The sequence below is a fragment of the Salvelinus namaycush genome, unplaced genomic scaffold (genome assembly GCF_016432855.1).
Source record: "Salvelinus namaycush isolate Seneca unplaced genomic scaffold, SaNama_1.0 Scaffold1442, whole genome shotgun sequence".
Classification (NCBI taxonomy): Eukaryota; Metazoa; Chordata; class Actinopteri; order Salmoniformes; family Salmonidae; genus Salvelinus; species Salvelinus namaycush.
Window position 1 is genome coordinate 4,661 of NW_024058167.1, and position 15,314 is coordinate 19,974.

Below are 15,314 nucleotides of genomic sequence, written 5' to 3' on the forward strand. Positions count from 1 at the left end.
TATGAGCTCCAAACACCAAAGTAATGGAAGATGACGGCATCAAACAGGGAGTTGATTGATGTCAATGGATATTAAATATACCAAATATATTGTGATGGCATTGTCAGTGTATTCTAAAATCAAATGATATCTCTAACAGGTTGGGACCAACATGGTGGAGTACCTGCACCAGGCGGAGGTGTCCAGACCTATTTGTGTTGGCTCTTGTGGACTGCTCACACGTGTTTACAGTCATTAGTGGACAGCATTGGAGCAAGGTACACTGCTTGGGGCACTGGATTCAAGTCCTATTACGTGTTTGATATCAACTTTCCCATTGTGCCCCAGCATGGGAATTCCTACAGATCACAGTGTATCAGCTGCTAGGAACAGAATCCCCCGCAGTGAGACTGTTGAGGGCATGTCTTTGTTCCACTGAACAATAGTGGATCAAAATCTACTATTGTATTTAGTGGGAGAAGTGACAGGAGGAAGCACAGCCTCTGGCTGATGTGTTCCTGTGAATTAATGGATGGATGAGCCATACGTGTCTCATTCCAATGCTATTATGCACTTAAGGCACGGTTTATAGCTCTGTTAAATGGACTTTTAGTTAGTTTTTCTAATGCATCTGCTTTGTGCCTACAGTTGTAGGTTTGTGGCTCGTTTGTCTTTAGTTCACCTACTGAAGCACGTTCTGCTTTCATTCTATCACAATAATTATTTTAAATACAAGTGTTACATTTAGGGGATTGTGAAAAGCGCTTTATGAACAAAATACATTTATTAATTAATGAGTCATTAGTCCGTGTCCTTAGGAGAGTGAACTTCAAATATACTATTTTACAATTGTTCTGTGTAACAATGTTTTAACTCGACCCAAATGTAGACCTTTATTGTATTATGGCAAAACAGCAGGACGTGTGTGTGTGTGTGTGTGTGTGTGTGTGTGTGTGTGTGTGTGTGTGTGTGTGTGTGTGTGTGTGTGTGTGTGTGTGTGTGTGTGTGTGTGTGTGTGTGTGTGTGTGTGTGTATGCGTGTGTGTGTGTGCGTGTGCGTGTGTGTGTGTGTGTGTGTATGTGTGCGTGTGTGTGTATGCGTGTGTGTGTGTGTATGTGTGTCCGTGTGTGTGTGTGTGTGTGTGTGTGTGTGTGTGTGTGTGTGTGTGTGTGTGTGTGTGTGTGTGTGTGTGTGTGTGTGTGTGTGTGTGTGTGTAGTATAATATATGAATTATGTTATTTCCATCCCCCTTGGTCACTCACATGAGTCCGTTCCTGAAGTAGCTCCTGAACTTGGAGGACTCTGCAGCCTGTACCTCCCTGTGCTGGACAGGACTGCCCCCCAGGAACTCATCCAGCTGAGTCACTAAGATGGCCGCCGCTCCCTGCTCATCCTGAGAGGAGGAGCTACCGATCCAGTAGTGGACGTCCATGGAGTTACTGGAGCCCTGACTCCTCTGGACACACACACGTATAGTACCAGTCAGAAGTTTGGACACACCTACTCATTCCAGGGTTTTTCTTTATTTTTTACTATTTTGTACATTGTAGAATAATATTGAAGACATCAAAATTATGAAATAACACATATGGAATCATGTATGTACCAAAAAAGTGTTAAACAAATATATTTGGCAATCTTCAAAGTAGCCACCCTTTGCCTTGATGACAACTTTGCACACTCTTGGCATTGACTGGTGCTGTATATAGTATTTACATATTGTATTCTGTTACACACACATACATGTACATGACATAGATACACATCGTTCAAATTGTATACTGCACACACACATATGCCATAGGCCATAATTCTTGAGGGGTCATTCTTCAATTGCGGTGGTAAATGCTGTCTCTTGACTTTGGCACCATGTAAAAACATCATGTAAAAACACTTTAAAATTACAAAAATAATATATATTTTATTTAACTGTTACTTCATCTGAAAGCATATGTAAGTCCTTTAAACTGTAAAACATATATTTATATGGATTATATAAACTACTGGGAGATAGCAGGTTGGTGATGTGTAGAGGTGTAGCGACATCTTTTACAGATATCTATCTAGTATTTTGAATTCTAGACACAATGTAGCAATACTCACACAGGGGACAATGTAGCAATACTCACACAGGGGACAATGTAGCAATACTCACATAGAGGACAATGTAGCAATACTCACACAGAGGACAATGTAGCAATACTCACACAGAGGACAATGTAGCAATACTCACACAGGGGACAATGTAGCAATACTCACACAGGGGACAATGTAGCAATACTCACACAGGGGACAATGTAGCAATACTCACACAGAGGACAATGTAGCAATACTCACACAGAGGACAATGTAGCAATACTCACATAGAGGACAATGTAGCAATACTCACACAGAGGACAATGTAGCAATACTCACACAGAGGACAATGTAGCAATACTCACATAGAGGACAATGTAGCAATACTCACACAGGGGACAATGTAGCAATACTCACATAGAGGACAATGTAGCAATCTCCCTCAAAGAAGTTCCCGAAAGCTTGGTCCGGTACAGGAACCATCTTCATGTTCTGAAAACAACAAGATACTTTCAGAATATTATATTTCAAGATCTGACAGAACACCAAAGAAAACTGTCACAATAGTCCCATCCCAGCATTGGATCTGAGACTAAGGCAGTGGACTAACCCATTGGAGACCGCTGTATAACCCAGTGGAGACCGCTGTATAACCCAGTAGAGACCGCTGTATAACCCAGTAGAGACCGCTGTATAACCCAGTAGAGACCGCTGTATAACCCAGTAGAGACCGCTGTATAACCCAGTAGAGACCGCTGTATAACCCAGTAGAGACCGCTGTATAACCCAGTAGAGACCGCTGTACAACCCAGTGGAGACCGCTGTATAACCCAGTGGAGACCGCTGTATAACCCAGTGGAGACAGCTGTATAACCCAGTAGAGACCGCTGTACAACCCAGTGGAGACCGCTGTATAACCCAGTAGAGACCGCTGTATAACCCAGTAGAGACCGCTGTATAACCCAGTGGAGACAGCTGTTTAACCCAGTAGAGCCCGCTGTATAACCCAGTAGAGACCGCTGTATAACCCAGTAGAGACCGCTGTACAACCCAGTGGAGACCGCTGTATAACCCAGTGGAGACCGCTGTATAACCCAGTGGAGACCGCTGTATAACCCAGTGGAGACCGCTGTATAACCCAGTAGAGACCGCTGTATAACCCAGTAGAGACCGCTGTATAACCCAGTAGAGACCGCTGTATAACCCAGTGGAGACCGCTGTATAACCCAGTAGAGACCGCTGTATAACCCAGTGGAGACCGCTGTATAACCCAGTGGAGACCGCTGTATAACCCAGTGGAGACCGCTGTATAACCCAGTGGAGACCGCTGTATAACCCAGTAGAGACCGCTGTATAACCCAGTAGAGACCGCTGTATAACCCAGTAGAGACCGCTGTATAACCCAGTAGAGACCGCTGTATAACCCAGTAGAGACCGCTGTATAACCCAGTAGAGACCGCTGTATAACCCAGTAGAGACCGCTGTATAACCCAGTGGAGACCGCTGTATAACCCAGTAGAGACCGCTGTATAACCCAGTGGAGACCGCTGTATAACCCAGTGGAGACCGCTGTATAACCCAGTGGAGACCGCTGTATAACCCAGTAGAGACCGCTGTATAACCCAGTAGAGACCGCTGTATAACCCAGTAGAGACCGCTGTATAACCCAGTGGAGACCGCTGTATAACCCAGTAGAGACCGCTGTATAACCCAGTGGAGACCGCTATATAACCCAGTAGAGACCGCTGTATAACCCAGTGGAGACCGCTGTATAACCCAGTAGAGACCGCTGTATAACCCAGTAGAGACCGCTGTATAACCCAGTGGAGACCGCTGTATAACCCAGTAGAGACCGCTGTATAACCCAGTGGAGACCGCTGTATAACCCAGTGGAGACAGCTGTATAACCCAGTAGAGACCGCTGTACAACCCAGTGGAGACCGCTGTATAACCCAGTAGAGACCGCTGTATAACCCAGTAGAGACCGCTGTATAACCCAGTAGAGACCGCTGTATAACCCAGTAGAGACCGCTGTATAACCCAGTAGAGACCGCTGTATAACCCAGTAGAGACCGCTGTATAACCCAGTAGAGACCGCTGTATAACCCAGTGGAGACCGCTGTATAACCCAGTGGAGACCGCTGTATAACCCAGTGGAGACCGCTGTATAACCCAGTAGAGACCGCTGTATAACCCAGTGGAGACCGCTGTATAACCCAGTAGAGACCGCTGTATAACCCAGTGGAGACCGCTGTATAACCCAGTAGAGACCGCTGTATAACCCAGTAGAGACCGCTGTATAACCCAGTAGAGACTGCTGTATAACCCAGTGGAGACCGCTGTATAACCCAGTGGAGACCGCTGTATAACCCAGTAGAGACCGCTGTATAACCCAGTAGAGACCGCTGTATAACCCAGTAGAGACCGCTGTATAACCCAGTGGAGACCGCTGTATAACCCAGTGGAGACAGCTGTATAACCCAGTAGAGACCGCTGTACAACCCAGTGGAGACCGCTGTATAACCCAGTAGAGACCGCTGTATAACCCAGTAGAGACCGCTGTATAACCCAGTGGAGACCGCTGTATAACCCAGTAGAGACCGCTGTATAACAAAATAGAGACCGCTGTATAACCCAGTAGAGACCGCTGTATAACCCAGTGGAGACCGCTGTATAACCCAGTGGAGACCGCTGTATAACCCAGTGGAGACCGCTGTATAACCCAGTGGAGACTTCTGTATAAACAGTCTTCATTTTTGTGCCAGTTTGCTACAGCAGGATAATAATCCTGCAGCAACAGGACATGTGAATTATTAAGTAGATTATAATAAATTGATACATTTCTCATAAGGGAAAATCAAGTCTACAATTTTCAAAGTGGAAATTCCAAACTTTAGAAGCCTTTTTAAACCTCAAGTAAATTACAAGTTTAAAATATCCTGCATTGCAGAAAAGTTATCCCGCAACAGGGTGATCAAATGAAGATCCTACATCTGTACAGTATATTACAATATGAAGTATTTAGAAAGACTTGTGACTTACATTGATGGTCCAGATCTGTAGGCCAGACTTCCTGCTGACATGCTGAAAGGCTTCCGGAGTTTCTTCAGTCATTCTGCACAACTAACAACACAGTAGAGAGCATGCCGAATGTACTGTGAATCACCTCAGAAAGCTTGCTGCATGTTTACTGAAAAGTGCCTATCTTCCACATAGTCTACCCCCAAGCTACCAATATATTTTACATACGAAATGTTTTCTCATGTTGGAGCTGTTTGGGCCAACTAAAAATGTTAAGTTCAGGTAACACTTTGACCGAAAAGTTGAGTAAACTAAAAAAGTCTGTGGAACTAAAAGTTAGTTGAAATAAATAGATTTTTTACAGTGTACATCGATAACCAACTGGGGTCATTTTGACCCCAAGAAGAAACTATTGGAAAAAGCAACAATCACAGCAAAATATCAAATTATTTATTTAAAAAAATCATAATTAGGCATGTAAATAATTGTATCCAAAATGTGTTTTTTTGGGCAGAAATGCCTTCTGGAACATGTAAACTTTCATGTGCCTTAAAAACAAACGTGTATGCCATCAGTAAATACAAAAAAAATACAAAATAATTACGAGCCTAGTTGGTTTAGCCATGGAAAAAGGCAGGAACCTTTCCGCTAGCCATGATTGGCTGAGATAATGGATGGGCTGGACAAGCCAGGAGATGAGTTCGGATTGGCCTGCCATGCAGCAAGCTTCTGTCTATAATATGAGCTGCTTAGTATAGTGGGTCCTTCTTTTAAAGTTGCAGCGTACTGCGGAGCAGCTTGCATGGTGCCGCAGAATTCTATGTTATTTAAGTGTGAACCACTGGTACCATTAATGCTAGTTAGTGCTAGTTTGACCACCAGAGGGCATCTTTGAGAAGCATTTGATAACCTAATAGTGGCATCTGATAACCTAATAGTGGCTGTACTAGAGAATGCAGGCAAGTGGGAGACCAGGGATTCGGGGATGAAGGAGTAGCCTGTCCTTGTAAATAAGAATTTGTTCTAAACTGACTTGCCTAGTTAATAAAGGTCACACTAAGAACATAACATTTCTACACCCTAATTTTCTAATTGTAGTCTAACCAATACCCAAACAGAGATTAAGTGAAAATAAAAATCTCATTGATTTATCAAGACCAGTCCCCAAGCTTGTCTCAGAGCAGAGTGAAACGGTGCTGAAATAGTTGTAGGCTATTGCTTCAAATCCTGTTGCTTCTAACTTCAATATGCTCTTTAGATAAATAAGACCTACACCACTTTTAACAGCACGTTACTCAACACTAGTGAGACTCATGTCACCTACGGTAGGACTACAGTACATCGAAAAATATGACGTGACTCTCCGCCAATAACTACATATAGAGGATTGGAGGATATTTCTGTAATTCAGTGATATTTATTCACATAGTAATTCGTTATGGAGCCATAAATAAATAAACATCTGCATTTTGAAAGAGTATTTTTATAATTATTTTATTAACAAAAGTATAAAGATGCCATTATTAGTTACATTGTTTTAGTTTGAACGTGCAGACTGGCACTAAGAACAGAACAGCGGGAACGTTTCCCTAGTCAGCGCCATTATTAGTGCAATGCCCCTTAAAGTGTTGCCAATGGGGTCCCACCCCCCTCCCTCTCCCTTCCACATGGGCTAGGTCGGTCGTCTGTGCTCAACTCTGCGGCCCATCCCGTGCCCCCTGCCATCGTGCCTTGAACCTTGCACGCGTTCAGTGGATACAGCTGGAGAACTGCAAGGCAATCCCATCATGCACCACTCGGGAGCCATGACCAATATGACCAATAGATATTGTCCTGCTAATAACAGGGTTCATAATAGATCTGTGAGAATATCCAACGGGCTTTTATATCATTCTAAATTAATAACAACAATAATAATAGTTAATAATTTGTAAATAAAGCCAGTTTGTTATTTAAAATGATTTATTTCTGTTTTTAGAGGGAGAGAAACCAAAAACCTACAATCATCTCATGGGTCTCCCAGTTGAGGATGGCATGGGTATTGAAGCAGCATCTGTAGCAACACAGCTTGCACTGCGATGCATCGTCTTAGACCGTTGCACCACTCAGGCGCTGTATAACGTGACCGGTCGGGAGTGGCCTACAGTACTACAGTAAGAGCAAAATAATCCTAACAAAATAAAATAATACAAACCTTAGTGTAACAACAGTTTTAGTAAGTAATACTGAAGTCGTGCACAATTATCAGGTTCTATTTAGGTTTATGTCGCCCATTCGTTGTCAGTTAGAGACACAAATGACCTCTAAATCCCGCGGCGTAAACTCGCAATTTTTAAAGGAGGAACCACTGTATGTTATCCTTCCTAAAGTGGCTTTTTTAAAGAACGAACTGCACGTGTTGCTCTCCACTTTCTGGAGGACCGAGGTTTGAAATCAGTGGAATGCCTCATGGAAGCATGATAGCTAAGGAGATGGAGATGGAGAAAATTCAGGCGTTTGATTGCAAATACGGAGGGAGTCAAAAAGAGAACACAGAAGGCTGTTGTATAAAACTCCTGTCTCTGGATTACATCTTCAAACTAAAGGGCAACCATGGCCTCCGTGACAGAGAGGGAGAAGCGTCCATCCATGTATTCCGGTAAGATAGTCTAGCTAGCTACATTTCCAAATATTACACATTTATAATTTGTCAGAAGGTTGTTTTCATTGCAAGTTAAAGCATGCTGTTAGTTGGCTGGCTTGCTATTCATATGTTATTCGTATCTCAGCGCCATTTGCATTGCTAGTTATAGCCTAATGTTAGATAGCTACAGTAGCTAACATTGAACATAGCTAGTTGGTTAGCTTTAGCTACCTGTAGATTCATGCAGGGTAGTAACGCTATGAGTTGGGATTATGGTTCATTGTTTAGCTAGCTAGCTACATAACAACAACAACAAAATATTCCACGATGCAAGTAATCATTTCACTGTACCGTTTACACCTTCTAACAAGCTAGAAACTAACCAGAAACATTGTTCAGAAAGATGCTTTTAGGTGCCTGGTTTGCTAAATTGACATATACTAAATTCATTTTTAAACTGAGGAATTTACTGGTGTTAAAAAGCACCAGTTATGCTATTTTGGACCACCAGGCTGCTGATGTCATGCAGCCTGTCGTTTTTGTGTTTATACTTTTTCAGAGACCTGAAAATAGCTGTGCAGCGACGCTCCCCATCCAACCTGACAGAACTTGAGAGGATCTGCAGAGAAGAGTGGGAGAATCTCCCCAAATACAGGTGTACCAAGCTTGTAGCGTCATACCCAAGAAGACTCGAGGCTATAATTGCTACCAAAGGTGCTTCAACAAACTACTTAGTAAAGGGTCTGAATACTTATGTAAATGTATTATTTAAAAAATGTAAACCTGTTTTTGCTTTGTCATTATGGGGTATTATCTGTAGATTGATGAGGGGGAGGGGGGGAAACCTTTTAATACATTTTTGAATAAGGCTTCAACATAACAAAATGGGGAAAAAGTCAAGGGGTCTGAATATTTCCGAATGCACTGTACGTGGTATAGAACCTTAGGCAGGTACGTGGGTGTGCTACATCTCTGCAGATTATATGTCTATCTGGTCTAAATCACGGATACAGGTGCCCCTCCACCCTCTGCTGGTGATATGTCTATCTGGTCTAAATCACGGATATAGGTCCCCCTCCACTCTCTGCTGGTGATATGTCTATCTGGTCTAAATCACGGATACAGGTGCCCCTCCACCCTCTGCTGGTGATATGTCTATCTGGTCTAAATCACGGATACAGGTGCCCCTCCACCCTCTGCTGGTGATATGTCTATCTGGTCTAAATCACGGATACAGGTCCCCCTCCACTCTCTGCTGGTGATATGTCTATCTGGTCTAAATCACGGATACAGGTGCCCCTCTATATTCAAATTAAGATCCTATCTACTCTAGGACTGTATGTGGAGATGTTTTGGGCTGGGGTCAAAACAAATTATATGTCCATATTGATAGAGAAACACTAAACAATGATTTAGATTTGGTAAGAACAAGTTGAATGAAGAATTTAATAAACCATCTCTGGGCTGTGAACAGAAATAAGCCTCTGGGGTCAAAATGACCCGAGTCGGTAGTTTTAAGGTTACAGGCAAGTAGACGTTCTGCAGTAAAGAGCTCATTATGAAAGCAGGTAATCTCATGACTATTCTCTCTGTTCTGGAGAACAGTTGGCCTAAGAACAGACAGGCCTGTCAACTTGGCGTCAACTAGGCTCTATGGCAACAAACAACTTCCGCAATCAGAGGCGTGTAAATGCCCCTTCGGACAGATATCAGCACTGCCAGTCAAACACACAGGGTGTCACTGAGCAAACACTACGACACCACTATCAAATTAGTGTCACGGTAGGACTATAAAATATCACTGAGTGTAAGACTACAGCCTGCTGTACTGTGTGAGAACGCAAAGGCAAAACCAAAGCAGAGAACTATGGGTGAGCTTTGATTTATGAGAACACAGCTACATGACCGCTTTAGAGCAAGAGAGAGGAAGTTGAGTTACTGAATTAATACAGATTCTTACTTACTATATACAGATAGTTAGATAGAGGAAGGCATTCTATATACAGATAGTTAGATAGAGGAAGTCATTCTATATACAGATAGTTAGATAGAGGAAGTCATTCTATATACAGATAGTAAGGTAGAGGAAGTCATTCTATATACAGATAGTAAGGTAGAGGAAGTCACACTATATACAGATAGTAAGGTAGAGGAAGTCACACTATATACAGATAGTTAGATAGAGGAAGTCATTATATATACAGATAGTTAGATAGAGGAAGTCATTCTATATACAGATAGTTAGATAGAGGAAGTCATTCTATATACAGATAGTTAGATAGAGGAAGTCATTCTATATACAGATAGTTAGATAGAGGAAGTCATTCTATATACAGATAGTTAGATAGAGGAAGTCATTCTATATACAGATAGTTAGGTAGAGGAAGTCATACTATATACAGATAGTAAGGTAGAGGAAGTCATTCTATATACAGATAGTTAGATAGAGGAAGTCATTCTATATACAGATAGTTAGATAGAGGAAGGCATTCTATATACAGATAGTAAGGTAGAGGAAGTCACACTATATACAGATAGTAAGGTAGAGGAAGTCACACTATATACAGATAGTAAGGTAGAGGAAGTCATTCTATATACAGATAGTTAGATAGAGGAAGTCATTCTATATACAGATAGTTAGATAGAGGAAGTCATTCTATATACAGATAGTTAGATAGAGGAAGTCATTCTATATACAGATAGTTAGATAGAGGAAGTCATTCTATATACAGATAGTTAGATAGAGGAAGTCATTCTATATACAGATAGTTAGATAGAGGAAGTCATTCTATATACAGATAGTTAGATAGAGGAAGTCATTCTATATACAGATAGTTAGATAGAGGAAGTCATTCTATATACAGATAGTTAGATAGAGGAAGTCATTCTATATACAGATAGTTAGATAGAGGAAGTCATTCTATATACAGATAGTTAGATAGAGGAAGTCATTCTATATACAGATAGTTAGATAGAGGAAGTCATTCTATATACAGATAGTTAGATAGAGGAAGTCATTCTATATACCATTTCAGAGTACTATTACAACCTTCTCTTTTTAGAAACAGGTTTGAGTGTTGCTGGGCAGTTGATTGACAGCTCTAAGGTGTAGTGAGAACGGGGAGTGTGTGGTGAGTGGAGCTTGGTGACCTCAAACAGGATATGAACCGGCTGCCTGCAAAAATCTCAAACAAATTATCCCCAGCCCTTATTAAAACCTGCTCAGTCATGGTACCAGGGATGAGTCCCAAATGGCAGCCTACTTCCTACATAATGAACTTTGGGGCCCAATAACACCAACCCTCTATGGGCCCTGGCCAATAGTAGTTCATTACGGAGTAGTGTGCCATTTTGGGACGGAAACCTAATCTCAGATTAAGGCCTGACTCATTTAAAACAAACATGAATGTCACTACAGTATTCAAGTCAACTTCAACAATAGGGTTATGTGCTAACAGTGATTTCACTGGCAACGCCCTAGTGGTTCGGAAGGCCAAACCAGGATGCCTGTCACCTACCATCGTTACTACTACTAGATGTGGAGTCAGGTACAGGTGGAGTCAGGTACAGGTGGAGGCAGGTACAGGTGGAGTCAGGTACAGGTGGAGTCAGGTACAGGTGGAGTCAGGTACAGGTGGAGTCAGGTAAAGGTGGAGTCAGGTACAGGTGGAGTCAGGTACAGGTGGAGTCAGGTAAAGGTGGAGTCAGGTACAGGTGGAGTCAGGTACAGGTGGAGTCAGGTACAGGTGGAGTCAGGTACAGGTGGAGTCAGGTACAGGTGGAGTCAGGTACAGGTGGAGTCAGGTACAGGTGGAGTCAGGTAAAATTGTAATGCAAGGTTTATACAGCATACACACTGATCACATGACTCATCATCATCATGTCAACTGAAGGTCAACATTCCAAATAAAAAAGGTGGTATGATTAATCTAACCTGAACTAATTAGTTTACTACTGTCCTATACTTATGTACCACTACCTAACTACTACAGGCTTCTGGAAGTGACTAGAAGTGACTGAGTCAACACGGTTCTGCTGGCAGACTGGCCTATGAAGGACAACTCCTTTAGTACATAAAAGGGTGCTGTTTATATGTCTGTTGACTGTATCAAAATGATCCCAATATACTGCAGCACTAGCTTAGTGGTCCTATGTGATGGAACCAGGGGAAATATCTGGCGTACGGTGACTTTGTTCAATTCCAACTGCTAGTTCAGCTGATGACGACGGCTTGTCCTGCCAGGCTTCTAGGTTCTCCTCAGACAAACAGATTGTGAACAAGTCCATTAACTAGCCTCCACCCATCAAGAGTTTAGTTTCACATTAAAGAGCAGTGAGTCCAGTAACTAGCCTCCACCCACCAAGAGTTTAGTTTCACATGAGAAGTAACAACTGCAATACTTAAAAGTTATGATCAGGCTTATTAAAATAGCACTGATGGAGCTCTCACTTCCTATGCAACAACCTTTCCTAACCCATCCTAACCCTTCCTATGCCCTAACCCTTCCTAATCATAATCCTTCATATGCCCTAACCCATCCAAACCCTTCCTAACCACTCCTAACCCTTCCTAACACCTCATAGCCATTCCTAACCCCTCCTAACACATCATAACCCCTCCTAACACCTCATAACCCTTCCTAAACCCTCCTAACCCTTCCTAACCCCTCGTAACCCTCCCTAAACCCTCCTAACCTGTCCTACCCTCTCCTAACCCTTCCCAGCCCCTCCTAACCCTTCCCAGCCCCTACTAACCTATCTAAAACTCTCCTAACCCCTTCCTAACCCCTCCAAACCTATCTCAACCCTTCCTAACCCCTACTGACTCTTCCTAGCCTATCCTAACCCCTCAAAACCCTTCCAAACCTCTCCTAGCTCTTCCTAACCCCTCCTAACCCCTCCAAACCCTTCCTAACCCCTCATAACCGTTCCTAACCTCTCCTAACCCTTCCTAATCCCTCCTAACCGTTCCTAACCTCTCCTATCCCTTCCTAACCCTTCCTAACCCTTCCTAACCAATCTTAACCATTCATAACCTCTCCTAACCCTTCCTAACCCTTCCTAACCCTTCCTAACCCCTCCTAACCCATCCTAACCTCTCCTAACCCTTCATACCCCCTCATATCCCCTCCTAAAACGTCCTAACCTATCATAACCCTTCCTAACCCCTCCTAACATTCCTAACCCCTCCTAACCCCTCCTAACCCTCCTAGCCCCTCCTAACCCCTCCTAACCCCTCCTAACCCTCCTAGCCCCCCCTAACCCCTCCTAACCCTAACCCATGGCATACTGCTGATGGGAAAACTGGTTCCACATCTATTAAGCACTATTATTATCAGACAATGGTCAGAGTGCACACCTTACTAAGTACATAGAACTACCTCACAATATACCTCCAACTCCCTGGTGAAATCACAAAGAAAGCTTTATGTGCCAGTTCACAGAGAATGAACTTTACAGTCGACAATACCAGTAACAATACCTGTAACAACACTGACTGAAAGAGCAATAGATCAACCTTATCAATCTCAACATGAAAACGGACTGATTTAACAGTAGTGAAAGAATAACACTGTCATTGAGGAAATAACTACCATATGAATCTTACCTATGGCAGGTGAGTGATACAGGATGGTCCAGGTATAAGAGAAGCAGTGGTCTGGTCTGGATACAACTCCGAGTGAGAACTATACTATCTACTCCTCTCTCTCCCTCTGTGTGTGCATGTGTGTGTGTGGCCGTCAAGGTGTATGTGTGTGTGTGTATGTGTGTGTGTATATGTACGTGTGTGTGGTGGCGTCGGTAGGGTGTGTTTATGTCTATCCTCTCCTCCCACTGTTCTGAACACACCTACTCTCCCTTCCTTCCTTCCTTCCTTCCTTCCTTCCTTCCTTCCTTCCTTCCTTCCTTCCTTCCTTCCTTCCTTCCTTCCTTCCTTCCTTCCTTCCTTCCTTCCTTCCTTCCTTCCTATCTACAAACCTACAGTTGAAGTCGGAAGTTTACATACACCTTAGCCAAATACATTTAAACTCAGTTTTTCACAATTCCTGACATTTAATCCTAGTAAAAATTCCCTGTTTTAGGTCAGTTAGGATCACCACTTTATTTTAAGAATGTGAAATGTCAGAATAATAGTAGAGAGAATGATTTATTTCAGCTTTTATTTATTTCATCACATTCCCAGTGGGTCAGAAGTTTACATACACTCAATTAGTATTTGGCAGTATTGCCTTTAAATTGTTTAACTTGGGTCAAACGTTTTGGGTAGCCTTCCACAAGCTTCCCACAATAAGTTGGGTGAATTTTGGCCCATTCCTCCTGACAGAGCTGGTTTAACTGAGTCAGGTTTGTAGGCCTCCTTGCTCGCACACGCTTTTTCAGTTCTGCCCACAAATTTTCTATAGGATTGAGGTCAGGGCTTTGTGATGGCCACTCCAATACCTTGACTTTGTTGTCCTTAAGCCATTTTGCCACAACTTTGGAAGTATGCTTGGTGTCATTGTCCATTTGGAAGACCTGATTGCGACCAAGCTTTAACTTCCTGACTGATGTCTTGAGATGTTGCTTCAAAATATCCACATAATTTTCTGTCCTCGTGATGCCATCTATTTTGTGAAGTGCACCAGTCCTTCCTGCAGCAAAGCACCACCACAACATGATGCTGCCACCCCCGTGCTTCACGATTGGGATGGTGTTCTTCGGCTTGCAAGCCTCCCCTTTTTCCTCCAAACATAATGATGGTCATTATGGCCAAACAGTTCTATTTTTGTCCCATCAGACCAGAGGACATTTCTTCAAAAAGTAGGATCTTTGTCCCCATGTGCAGTTGCAAACCGTAGTCTGGATTTTTTATGGCCTTTCAGGTTATGTCGATATAGGACTCGTTTTACAGTAGATATAGCTACTTTTGTACCTGTTTCCTCCAGCATTTTAGCAAGGCCCTTTGCTGTTGTTCTGAGATTAGTGCGAAAAGTGCAAATCAAAGTACGTTCATCTCTAGGAGACAGAACGCTTCTCCTTCCTGAGCGGTATGACGGCTGCGTGGTCCCATGGTGTTTATACTTGCGCACTATTGTTTGTACAGATGAACGTGGTACCTTCAGGAATTTGGAAATTGCTCCCAAGGATGAACCAGACTTATGGAGGTCTACAATTGTTTTTCTGATGTCTTTGCTGATTTCTTTTGATTTACCCATGATGTCAAGCAAAGAGGCACTGAGTTTGAAGGTAGGCCTTGAAATACATCCACAGGCACACCTCCAATTGACTCATATTATGTCAATTAGCCTATCAGAAGCTTCTAAAGCCATGACATAATTTTCTGGAATTTTCCAAGCTGTTTAAAGGCACAGTCAATTTAGTGTATGTAAAGTTCTGACCCACTGGAATTGTGATACAGTGAATTATAAGTGAAATAATCTGTCTGTCAACAATTGTTGGAAAAATTACTTGTGTCATGCACAAAGTAGATGTCCTAACCGACTTGCCAAAACTATAGATTGTGTACAAAAAATTTGTGGAGTGGTTGAAAAACGAGTTTTAATGACTCCAAGCTAAGTGAATGTAAACTTCCGACTTCAAAAGTACCTACCTACCTCTCTACCTCCCTATCTAC

The 15,314-nt window shown here is 42.6% G+C and overlaps 1 protein-coding gene across 1 annotated transcript; it reads right to left on the reverse strand.

Annotated features, from left to right (window-relative positions):
- Positions 1 to 1,241: 1,241 nt before the first annotated feature.
- LOC120036695 (villin-1-like) lies at positions 1,242 to 5,169 on the reverse strand (the record flags this gene model as incomplete). The annotated part of the gene is made up of 3 exons (XM_038983085.1): positions 5,098 to 5,169; positions 2,473 to 2,547; positions 1,242 to 1,435 (listed from the first exon to the last, which is right to left on the reverse strand). Coding segments are annotated over exons 1-3 (341 nt in total), but the record flags the coding sequence as incomplete, so codon positions are not given.
- Positions 5,170 to 15,314: the final 10,145 nt, after the last annotated feature.